This window comes from Anopheles cruzii, chromosome 3 (genome assembly GCF_943734635.1).
Source record: "Anopheles cruzii chromosome 3, idAnoCruzAS_RS32_06, whole genome shotgun sequence".
Classification (NCBI taxonomy): domain Eukaryota; kingdom Metazoa; phylum Arthropoda; class Insecta; order Diptera; family Culicidae; genus Anopheles; species Anopheles cruzii.
Window position 1 is genome coordinate 30,891,157 of NC_069145.1, and position 12,446 is coordinate 30,903,602.

Here is a 12,446-nt window from a genome sequence, read left to right on the forward strand (position 1 = left end):
TTCATGAAACGTTTCAACAGGTCAACAAGATGTCGGCCCTAATAGCCATTTTTTAGTCAACCAATCAAGCGGAGGAGTGAAAATTACATCTGCCCTTTGAATTAATCTGTTACGGTTAATGAAATTTGATCGCTTGCAGCCGAATGTTCTCTGTGCGCTTTCTGTGCACAGAATTTTAAATAACTTCACGAATGGCGTGAAAATTTCATCAATTCACAGCTGAGCCGTGCCCGGCGTGTTATTGGACCGGCGGGTGCTGGCAAAAGGTCACGGGGTGGACCACGAGGGCCGACCCGCGAACGTTCTGCGACCGCGAGTGCCGACGACGTTGTAATGGAGGGCAATTCGAATTGTAAATTTTCATTTCAATTACACGCGCCCGGGCATTATCAGTGGGCGATGGCCGGGTGGCGGCTGGGCAGGCGACCAATTTCAAACGTCATTAAACTTGATGTAATTTTGAACGCAGCGGCTTCCGCGGTCGGCTGCTCCGATTGGTTCCCGAGAAGTGGAGGAGCGATACCTAGTCCCGGTTCCGGATGCCGGCGCCACAGTTAATGTGTGGTTATGCGTTTTTGATTACCATCCTCCCGGCAGATGGTTGCCATTGAATGGCACGATCTCAAGGCACGGAGAAAAATGTGGGCCAGCCACTCGCACCGTCGGGCAATGCACCGGTTTTACGGTGCGGTTGAACGCATTCTGTGTGTGGCGCTGCATCGGAACGGGCCTTCGGCTCATATCCCGGAACCCTGCTTGTGGCTTCACCATTTGAACTTTTCACTTTAAAACTAATCCGAAGCTCGCCACGTAGCACGTAACCTACCCCTCGAGCTCACGAAGACGGAAATGAGAAATGGAACGCACACATACATCTGTGCCCAGGCACAGGCCGAGGCCATAGACCTCAATCAGGCACCCAAGGGCCTCGGCGAGGCCGGGCACGACGGCAGCACGCTTCGATGGGCGAGCAAAATGCAATTTATTCTGCTTCCAGATCGTGTTATAGATTAATTAAAGTTGTGTAAACACACTGAACGATCGTAATCTCGGCCGAACCGAAACTAACCTCAACCTCCGAGCCCATCCGCCAGCGAGGAAGGAAAACTCCCGCCGGTGCCTCACGCGTCAATTCGCTTACTTCCGACGCGAAAGTGCATGCCGAGTGGTTGCAGGACCACTCACTGCAAGACGCAGGTAAACCACGGGACCCGGGAGGCTCGGGAAAATAGAGAAAAGAAAAATACGAGCGACCTCCATCCGGGGTTTGCGGTGCAGGTAGCAGGAGCAGGAGGACCTCCCGGGGGGCAGGTCTGCAGAGTGCACTCGGAGCCGGAAATTTATCCACAGCAATAAATTAAAAGTCAATATAAATTATTTGGATTCTTTTTTTTCTCTCCTCCGATCCTGTTCCCGGCGCCAGCCACCAGGGGCCGGCGACCGTGTGCGGCACACGTACAAAAGGGCCGTGCCGTGTACACGTGCACAGGTTGCGGTCGTGTAGCGCACACCCCACACCACGGCCGGAGAGTCCCGATGACTTTATGCTCTAAAAAATTGTAATAAAACTGGCAAAAAGAGTACTTAGTGCCGGTAGTGTTGTAGGTTCGAGGGGACTTAGCGAGTCGATGAACTTATTTGGTGTGCCGGGCGTGCAACAAATCGATGCCGATAAGGTAGATAAGGTACTGGATTGGATTAGCCGACAGTAGATTGGATCACTGCAATTGTTAAGAAATCCGATCTAAATAGAGTAATTTAGTGTAGCTACAATGAAATATGGTGTATCAAAAATCAATTGAAGCATTAAACCCTAATTTGTTGTAGAAAAAATGCCATTTTTATTTTAAAATGTTCAACTCAATACTAGACAGCAGTAACAGGACATCATGGCCAGGCGAAGGCAGCTGAGTCAACTCTGGTATTTTCAGCTTATTTCCGAAAACTCTGTGAAATATTTCATTAAAGGATTATTTTGTTATGCAGATACCGTATTTGCGCGACAAAGGCGACGTAGTACAGGATCGTTTCCGTTTATTGAAGAATTTAAAGAGCCGATATCTATACCTGCATTCGAAAACAAAATCGACCGCGTGTGCGAGGTTAACTTTTAAATATTCCTCAACAAGCGTAAAACTTCGGAGCTATCAAAACCTGAAATCCGTAAGTATTATCATTTGAGCACGTCAAATATATTTTTCAGTGACCCGCCAATGGTAACTGCAATCGGTGAGTTTCTGTGCTTCCATTACTGACGTTAGAAAAACATCCCAAATCTAAGTGAGCTGTGAACGTCCGGTTTCGGAGTTTACTTATCGGGTTTACTTACGATGTGTGTCTTCTGGCCGATTGCAAAATTGACCGATCAACCGTTGGGCGATGAATTTTAATTTTATTTGCCATCAACTTGACCCGGACGGAGCACGGCTGGAAAAACGGGAGATGGTGTCGTTTCGGGTCGATTTTCAAACGTCAGACGCCTCGTAAGACCGCCGACGTCGGGCGAAGAAATCAACGCTTCAGAGGATACAAATTAATTAACTTTTAGGTGAGTAGTTTATCGTCCACACCGTTCGCTCCCGGCTCCCGGTGTCTCTGTGACTTCTGACGAGCAAGTGCCCGAGGTTGCCCGAATGGAGCGACTCGACCATTTCTCCGTCAGATGCTTCACGCTTGCCCTCAGCTTAACCGGTCCGCCAGATCTTGGTGCCATTAACTATGCCAAACATGGCACGTACTCCGCCCGCTATCAAACGCTGATTTCGATGGTATTTCCGCGACCGTTCAACAGAGTCTTGCGACTGGTTGCGTTACTCATCTTTCGCCTTTTCGAGTCCAGGCGATGACGCTGAGCTACTGGATGACCGTGCCACTTGCCACTACGAAGTGCTGGTCCTTTGAGCTGAGAAAGTATAGTCAACCGAGCACTAAAGATAACGTCCTGCTGCTGCTGCTGCTGCTTCGTAGTGCAACGCCGGATTAGCGACGTCCGTTGGGTTGGGCTGATTGGAAAAGACAAATGGTGCAATGTAATTGAAAGTTCCACTGTTTATCTTCCGCTTCTCTAATGCCGCCTCTCGAGTGGAGTGCACCAATTGCACTACGTTAATGGTCCATCAAACGGACGCTTCTGACGCGCACGGATACGAATCTCGGTACGGACGGCGATAAAAAGGATCGATCTTTGGGGTTTTTTTTTCGTATTAATTTCGTTTTATTTTCCGAATTGTTGTTGACTGGTACAATAATTCATACAGGATTTGCTTCACGCATCATTGTTAGACCGCAACACACACGCGCGGCTTGTTCGGGTTGCGTTTGTCCGTTTTTCTGCGCGTGCCTGTGCATGTGACGGTCCCAGCTCGGTCCTTTATCTACTCTTGGTTTTCTCTTTGGGTGAAATATTGTTTGTTTGTTTGTTTGTTGTGTGTCGTGTGTTCCGTGTTGGGGCTTTCATCTGTGTTTTAATGCTTCTTTTGCTTAACTTACGTTTATCCATTACCTTAGAGTACTTTCTTACTGTAAAGTGGGGCTTCTTGCCTGTTTCTTTACGCGTTAGAGTCAATATTTAATCCACCGCCAGCGTCTGGCTGGCTGGCTGGCTTTCCCGACGTCACTATTAATATTTCCGCTTTTCCAATTAGGGTCGCGGGGCGCATTTTACCTACCTTGGAACGCCCCGGATTCTGCCCGGAAAGAGAAGGTTGTTTGCGAAGAAGGTGTGGGATGTTTGTTTGGTTTTTTTTGCTTGTTTCTTGTTGTGTAATGTTACCTTTGCTAACGCTAAATACTTTACTTCACTGCTTAAACGGTACATATTTTATACGGTTTTATCTACGGGTTTTCTTGCGACGGATCACCGGCCACCGAACCGTTCGGTGCAGCCCCGGCCGCGGTGAGTTGTTGAGTTGGGTTGTTCTTTCTTGCTCTCTCCCTCTCTCTTTAGCTAAATGTTGCCCTTTGCGATTAGACATGCTGTGTGTGTGTGTATGAGTTTCTAGTGGGCGATGCTCTCCCTTTTCTTTCTCCTTCTTATCTCTTATCCATGGCTTACCGTAATACATGCTCGAAGGTACATCCATTAATTATATATTAAAAGTCTTCATTCTTTCGTTTGCCCTTTTTAATCTCTCTCTCTCTCTCTCTCGTTTTCTGTTCATGCTCGTTTTAAAACGGCTATCGTGCAAATCGTGCCGAGCCAGAAGAGGATGGCGGACAACGACAGAGATCGGCGACGGGCGCGGAGGATATTAATGCTTATCGCTAGAGTGCGTTGATGCTGCTGATGTGTGAGCGTTGCCTAATGTGTCTTAAGTCAGTGCGCTGAGCTGCTGGGAGTCTAGGCTAGTCTAAAGCTATGTACACAGAGCACAACCGCGGGCGGGCGTGCTCGATAGTGGACTCCATGGGGACGAGTTCTTTTTTTCATTAGATGTGTGATTGTTAATCGTTTAGTCAAACTTCATCAGCCGATAACCGAGCGGTCGGTGTATCTACGTTCTGCCTTGACTCTCCAAATGTACACAATTCATTAGGATTGGCCGTCCCGGCGATGTCGATCTGAGGATGTCGACGCGGAGTTGGAGACCTAGACCGGTGGCCTTCGGGGGTTCGACTTCAAGTTCTGCCAAAAGTCACGCCAACCGTACCAGACGTGTCGTGAGACTGCAAGCCATCGAAGAAATCGCTCGATAGGCCGACGTCAGACGCCGAACGCTTTTAAAGCCCTTCAACGGAGGAGAAACTCAGGAAAGGGCAACCTCGAAACTGGTGCTAGTGTCCTGTTGGTGTCCACTTTTTCTTCCCCCCCCAAAAAGGACGACCGCCATTCATCATGATGGTCTGGAGCTTATTTACGCTTGAGTGCATGGCAAGTGTCGCGAGTTTTTCTTTCGTTCTTCAACTTCAGTTCTGGAGCTTTTTTGGGACCCTCTTGCTCTCTCTTTCTGTCACTGGGACATTGTTCAGGGAAGTTTTTCCTGAAACTCCTACTCGTTCTGCGCTCCGGCTGCTTTACATTCTCACTTGTGGTCCACACTCCGCGTCCACCTCGCGTAGCTGTCACGGAGGCCCTTTGTACTTGAATCGTTTTCTTCACGAGACGAGCAGCAGCAGCAGCAGCGGCAAAAAAAGGAGTACGGGTAAAATCGGGTCGGAAAACCGGGAGATACTTCCGCCAGCTGCGAGGGCTGCGGCCTGTGTGCACTGTGGGCAAGAAAAGATAATATCGAAGCGGAAGTTTATAGACCAACCCGAAAACTTTTAATACCACAGACACATTGACGTGTCGGGCGAGCGGGCTGGGCTTGGGATTGGTCAGGGGCCGCAAAACCTCATCCTGGCCGGCGGGCAGCATCAAAGGAAGTGAAAAGAGTTCTGGTGCCCGTTTTTTTTGCCGGCAACATTTTATTTTCCTTTTTCCTTCGCCGGTTGCAATGGCGGCGGCAGCCAACCAAAAAAAAGGAAAGGGAAGGACGCACCAAATTTCGCTCCATCGAAACATGGGATCCTAAACGAGTTTTGAGTGGACAAAGGACCACCAGGATTGAAGAGAAGGCGGCACCCCGTCATCACCCCGCACCGAGAGACAAGTTGCGGAAGCAATCTTCACTAATCTCATTCGGACTCATTCGGGGACCCTTTTTTAAAAGACGCCACAGACCCAGACCCAGACTTTGGAGATTCGGACGACACAAAGAAGTGCGTCTGGTGCGGAAGATGGGCCGCCGGTGTCGGTGTGGTTTGCTAATTTTCGGTCACTTTCACTTTAAACAACGGACCCTATTATAAGTGCGCCACCGCCACTGGACCCTAATAAACATTTCCGTTCGGAGACATTCTCTACGCGACACTTACACCGACGCGTGAAGCTACAATGGGAAGGGTCCAAAAGGACTTCTGGTGCTCCCCCAGGGGATCAAGATGGCGGATCGTCCAGGACCGTCGTCGGTGGCGGTAGAAAACAATAACAAAAACCTTGTCCGGTCCGGTGAGGGTGTCCAAAAGTTTTCCATTTTCCCTTGGACGTATACAAAAACAAGGTCCGAAAGTCCGGCAAATTTCGATTAGTTCTGGCGCTCTGGCGGCCGGCAACACTTTAATTTACTTTTGCCCGGGTCTACTATATTAATTGATTCCGTTTTCCGATCCGATCCGCCAGGGGGTGTACCGGCAAATGGCCAACCAAAACTCCATTACCGACGAGTCTCGAGTCGGACGTTCGTAAAAGTTTCCCAAGTGTGAGGCGACATGAGGCAGGGCGGGGTTCCAATAACTTTATCAAACTCCCCATCATCGATCATCAGGAGGTGGCCCCTTGTGGGCAGCTATGTGTGTGTGTGTGTGTGTGTGTTTGTTGCTAGGCAACAGTGAGCTACCCAGTCTCGAGGGCCGATAAGAGAACAACGCCGGCTGCTGCCGTAGAACGATGCTCCATGCTCCCAAGGTTCATACGGCCACCGAGATGCGCCATTTTGCCGTCCGGGGGGCGCTACAAGTTGACTTTCTGATAATCAAAACAATGGTTAAAATTTATTTACAAAAGACTTCCCGGCTGCCTGCTTCCTGCCGGCGTCATGTGCCAGTGTTCACAGAGGCCAAAAGGGCGACGGCCTCTCCCGGCGGCGGCGGCGGCGGGGTGACAGCAGTGTGACAGAGTGACGCGTTTGCGTCGGAGAAACTGGAGCGTCCTCCTGAGGCCCGAAGGAACCTCAACCCGACGGTCTGTCGACTTCTGACTGGAATTGATTTTAATTTGCTTAAGACTTTATCTAAATATTAGCGCACACAACTGGCGGCCGCCGTTGGGCCGGGGACACGCCCCGACCTGGCACCACCCGCTGGGGGGCGTGCTGGGCGATAAATTTAGCTCCGGTTCGTTGTTGAATTAGTAATGATGCTTGCCACCCAGCGCCCAGTTCCTTGGCATCCGCACACACACACGGCGGGGGGATGGTGAAAATCGGCAACTTTGCGACGTTCGCATTGGGCTGAGCCTTGGCCGGAGCTGGGTGTCATGCCGCGGCGAGTGACAATTACACGGTGAGCGACATCGAACTGACGTCTACAGCTGTTTGCGTCACGGCACAAGAATCGGATTTTATAACGCTTAATTCTCGCCAGGCGCGTGTTCTTTTCGTGTCACGGCTCGTGTGGCTCGGGGTGCCGGTGGCTAAGACAAATCGCCTGCGGTTAGGCTGCGGTGCTGGTGTATGTACACTATCCGGGTCTGTCGCGAGGACGACCAGTGGAAACAAGAAGCTGCGGAAGCTGCGTCCTGCGAAGGACTCTGGATGTGCTTTGGTGCTAAGCAATACACATATCGGGCTCTCTGTTTCTCTCTCTCGATAATCTCACACATATACACCTATACAAGAGGATTGCGCCGCATCAACCGCATCATCATCATCATCATTATCAGCAGCAACGGCGCTGATTCTGGTGCAGTTACTGTTACTCACTTTAGCATGGTTGATTTTTCTTTGGCATTTAGTTTATGTACCGGCTTTGAACGAACCCCTAGCCTTATCCGCCGTGTTCGAGGCGTTAACTCTCTTCAGAGGTACCGAAAAGTCGGCATCATTGACCTATCCGATTCAGCATACCTTCCGATTCGTGATTTGGGTGCGGTTCCTCTCTATGCTGTGGCGATGAAGGATGCTTAGAACAACAACAAAAACACACACAGGCACACACGCACACACACACACACACACACACACAGACCTATTGCAAATAATACTGCGCCGCGCGGGATCCGGTTCCTGAACCAGATCTACTGAGGGATTTCTAGTGTTGTGGAATGATTAGTCCGGTAAACTAAGCCACCAGGACGAACGCGTCGGGGGAACGGGAGCCAACGGTAAGTCTTTGCGCTCAAGTCTATTGATACAGTGGACTCCCCTCACAGGTTTCCCAACAGGACCGGGAGCGGGCTCGCCGTAAGGAAAGATGCGCGGAACATCTGGAACTCAAAATGATGGATGCGTTCGCCACTGTTTCACGAGTTTCAACACAGAACACGTTGCCACACGTCGGCGGGAGGGCTCGACTTTTGCTGGAGAAGCAACCGGAGGGAACGGGCGGCCTTAGATGAGCGGCATCGACCGATCGAAGGCCGGGCCCCTGTCGGAGAGCCATCCAGTGCCCACGGTAAACGATGCCAGTAGCCACGGAACCAGACACAGCACGGCCCAGATCGGTGACCGTGGCGCGGCGGTCCGGTGTAGGGTGGTCGCTCCACTTCGCGAGGTGGAACTGGCGACCTGCATTTCTTCCGAGTGCGTGTCGGACGATATTCGCTGGGTGTAGAACTGGAAGATGTCGCTAACCTGCGGAAAATGAAGAGGACCCCGGAACCGATCAGTCCCATCTTTGAAGACTTTGGCGCGGTCAACCGACGTGTGTCCTTACCTCGTTCCAGCCGTACCGATTCTTAGCCTGCACGATCGCCTCGTACACGGAGCTGTGCTGTAGTCCCCGCAACGTAAACGCCATCACGTGGGTCAGTGGTTCCGATGGTGGTCGCGGAGCGGGCGTCAGTATGACATCGTGCCACCGGCCGGGCTGCTGGAATGTTTCATTCATCTATCGAGGAAAGTGTGACAGAGTGGCTGTAGAGAGAGGCGGGGCGGGGCGCTCCGGAGAGGACAGCTTACCATCAGCTTTCGGTAGAGCAGTCGGACTTCCTGGAGCGGTGGATAGCTTTCGACTTTCCAGGTCAGATTAAAGCTGTCGGTCGAGCGGCTCCACGGTGGCGACAGGAAATCGGCCGGTCCTGGCCGTCCTGACACCTCCATGTACTTCTTGGACCGTCCGAGCGAGTTGTCCGCCACGCAGCTGCGTACCGAAAAAAAACACGCAAAAAGACGTATGTAAATGGAGTGGTTGACTCGGAGAACTCGCATAAACCCCGAGAACATCCGGGAGACCGACGCTGTGACCGCATCGCCGACCGTCGAACGTTTTCATAAATAACTCAAGATCGACCGAGGGGCGGCTTCGAATCTTCCAATACCTCGGATGCTCGGCGTCCCCGGGTGAGGCTTCAGTGTAAACAAACGATGGCGGGACGGCGCATAAAAACCCGAATGTCTGACCCGGTTTTGGGGACTTCAAACTGCCGAAGGCTCCGAGATATTAACGTTCTGCCATATTCATGGTCTGCTGCATCGTAGATGAGCCCCTGTGCCGATACTAACCTGTAGTTGCCAAAGTCCTCCTGCTGCACGTGGCGAATGGTGAGCGTGTGCCGATTGCCCCTGGACGACATCGTGCGCCGGTCGGTTGGCTGCAGCGGAAATGAGTTCTGATTCCACGAGACCTGCAACGAAGGCCGGGGCGGAAGAAAGAGAGAGAGGGGGAAAAGGATTAGTGGGGTTAGTATGGAGTGTCAAAAAAAATAGGGCAGAGCCACGGATGGCCACGGACATGTGAAAATGGCACACAGTCGGACTCGAAAAAAAGGGCAATCAGAATGAGAGAAAAAAAAAACGGAACATTCTTTCATGCCGTGTTCCGTTTTTGGCCCGGGTTTGCTTTAATGTCCGGCCTTCCTGGATTCCAATATTCTGGGGTCACCTCCTGTTAAACCCCCCCGTCGGACCAATAGGCGGAAGGGGTGGATCGGCAAACTGCACTTCCTGGGGACTGATTGGTGGTGACCCGCTTGAAGTGGTTTCCAGGGCACTGAAGTTCTGGACCCAAGTCACACATCGGTTGGCTTGAGGTTCGCCATTATTGCACCCCTTCCCTCCGTGTCTCCGTGGACAGGGCTTGGCCGTTCCAGAAGGTCTCCAACGACAATTGACAATTGAATCGAATCAGACTGCTAGAACGGACAGACTCCGGCTGAGGTGCGCTGTTGTTATCAAACCAACCGTCGGTCGGTCAGCGACGGAAATGGAGAGAGAGAGAGAGAGTGAGAAGGAACAATCCAGGATGTGGCAGCGTCAAACAGGAAGCAGCACGGGCAGCGCGAGAAGTTTGTGGTCCACCAATTGGTACATTAGACGGAACTGCGACGGAACAGTGCCACGTGACAGCAGTAAAAGGAACTGTGCCGTAGCGCCCTCTGCCGGGGGCAATAACAGTGAAATTTTATAACTTCGTATAACTCAATTTATTTTGTTTAATTGATTGTAAAGGAAATATGTCTGCTCGGAGGTGCTTGTGAAGCGAGGCCAAATTGGATTCCTTGCTGCCGTTGCCGTGTAAGTATTTGTTTGTGTGACCGGCTGCAGGACAACGTTCATGCTCTGGAGTCCGGAGTCCCTCGATAGGTTAGCCAGGTTGCCCTTCTGCCGAAACTCGATTGGCTCGGTTCTGTTCGGACGGTCAAATATTACAATTTTTACACCGGTCCTTTTGGATGGAGAAGTTGTTTCGTTCGGTTGAAGCTACAGCATTCCCCATGGGACATGGGTTCAGTTGATTAGTTTTATAAATCTTGCTTGCCGATACGTTTATCAAAATGGACAGTGAAAGCTACAAAGCTATCCACAAACTACGTATGGTCCGAACAGAGAAAGAGTTGGTGACAAATCTATCGGTCATCTGGCATGTCCAGCCACTGGAACGGTGCTCGCCATTCCACGTTTCCCGGAACGTGTTCAAACAGATTAAACGAATTAATTTGCTTTACATGCCCCGAACGTGTCCGAGGGCTCCTACGATAGTTAATAGCGGGCCACATAGCGGGGCCACTATTTGCCGTCCCGGTGTAACTCTGATCACGTCCCGCGGCGCTTCGGCAAAAATCCTACCGCCGAGGATCACGTGCAATTCTTACCGCCAGCGATAAGCGATCGATTTAAGCTGCCCTCTCAGGAGGTCGATTCACGAGCGCGCAATCGTGGTCAAACTGTCACACACACACACACACACACAGGTCGGCACGGACGAGAAGCTCAGTTTTGTCGCCGGAAGCACGCATCTGCATTATCGATCGCCGGGTTAGGCGGCCGGTTTGTAGGACATAAATACTTTTAGTGTCCGTGGCCAAGCCCAGGGAGCGAGATAGGGAGAGTGGGACTGGGTGAACCAGTTCTGCAATTTCACCCGTCACATCCGGTCAGCGGCTTGCTTTATCATTTATTTAGGGTGCACTGGCAGGTTTTTGCACCGGCCGTTGTTCCCGTTCCCGATGGAACCAAATCATCAATTGTGGCCAACCTCAATTCGCTTGTTTTTTCTCTCTGTTTTTGATCCATCCATGCGGTTTTGGACCAAAGTTATGGAAAAATGCACCGACCCTGCGGACGTAAATAACAACAGGGGGTGGTGGGTGGTATGTTTTGTTATGCTTTCTACTCCACAGGCCTCGTGGAGATTTATGTTGTTACATTTTTGTCGCTTTTTACCTTGTTTTCTGATCACAACGATCGGCTGTAGGCAACATTCCGCATGCAACCAGCTGACGTAATTCAAAGTAAAGCGCGCGGGGGTTAAAACAAGAATTGAAAATGAAGCTAAACTATTTGAAAACGCGATTTTCGAAACTATTTCTAGGCATTTCCAACACAAACGAGAAGCTGTTTGCACGAGGTGAAAAGCTGCGGTGATTTTGAATTGAAATTCAAATTAAATTTTTCATCGGGGCACTGTTAGGTTTTATTATATTTTGGGGCACCGTGTGTCAAATTTCATAATAATGTCCTTATCGTTGCGAAGCGAAACAGATTTAGACGAATGAAGTAATTCGCTGCACAATTCAAGCGCTAACCTGCGTGTAACGTTAATCGAATTACTTTCAACAATTTTCACCGGAACACTCGCATCGGTAATCCCTTTGATACGTCGGGGCTCACAGTTTATGGTTGATTGCTTCGTGAAGTGCGGACCTAATTAGCTCCTGGGCTGTCGTAGGTCATCCTTCTGCGCTCGATCCCGATGCCCCGAGGTGAAACAAATCGTTTGATGAGAAATTGGAGGAAAAACGCAAGAGCCCCCGCCACACGAGTCACAACGAGGCTTCGGGGCGCAGTCCGAACCGTGGCCGGAAATGTGTGCAAAACCACAAAGTCCCAATTTCAACAAGTTGTCCAAACAAACGGACAACGAGCGAACCGGCATTCTCCGTGTGTGTGTGTGTGTGTTTGGCCGGGTGTTTGGTTAGAAAACACACTGCCACTTACCTCCGGAACGTCCGAATGGCGTCCTAGCCCTGGCATGCTAGTCGGCGAGGAGCTGGAGCTCGGTTTCCCGATTGGCGGATGACAATATTTTAGGACCATTCCGGGACCAACACTTCACGCCGGAGTGGCGGGACGTAATGGCCGTCCCTGCACACCGGTGCAACCAATTAACAGAAAGTTAATACCCAGCGCAGCGCAGCCTCCGAGGAGCCGCAACAACACGGGAACGCTGCGTATTGATTGGGATTGGCATCGGAACACGGACGATGAGCACGATTGTGGTTAGCGTGTTGACGAAGGCCTGTACGTCAT

At 50.9% G+C, this 12,446-nt stretch overlaps 1 protein-coding gene across 1 annotated transcript in view; it reads right to left on the reverse strand.

The window, feature by feature from the left end:
* Positions 1-8,087: 8,087 nt before the first annotated feature.
* Positions 8,088-12,446, reverse strand: part of LOC128270211 (limbic system-associated membrane protein) — a 70,045-nt gene continuing 65,686 nt past the window's right edge. Inside the window, exons 7-10 of the mRNA XM_053007614.1 lie at positions 9,201-9,322; positions 8,658-8,838; positions 8,413-8,586; positions 8,088-8,330 (exon numbers count right to left, since the gene is read on the reverse strand). Of these exons, the coding sequence (XP_052863574.1) occupies positions 8,088-8,330; positions 8,413-8,586; positions 8,658-8,838; positions 9,201-9,322 (720 nt within the window). The remainder of the gene's footprint in view (positions 8,331-8,412; positions 8,587-8,657; positions 8,839-9,200; positions 9,323-12,446) is intronic.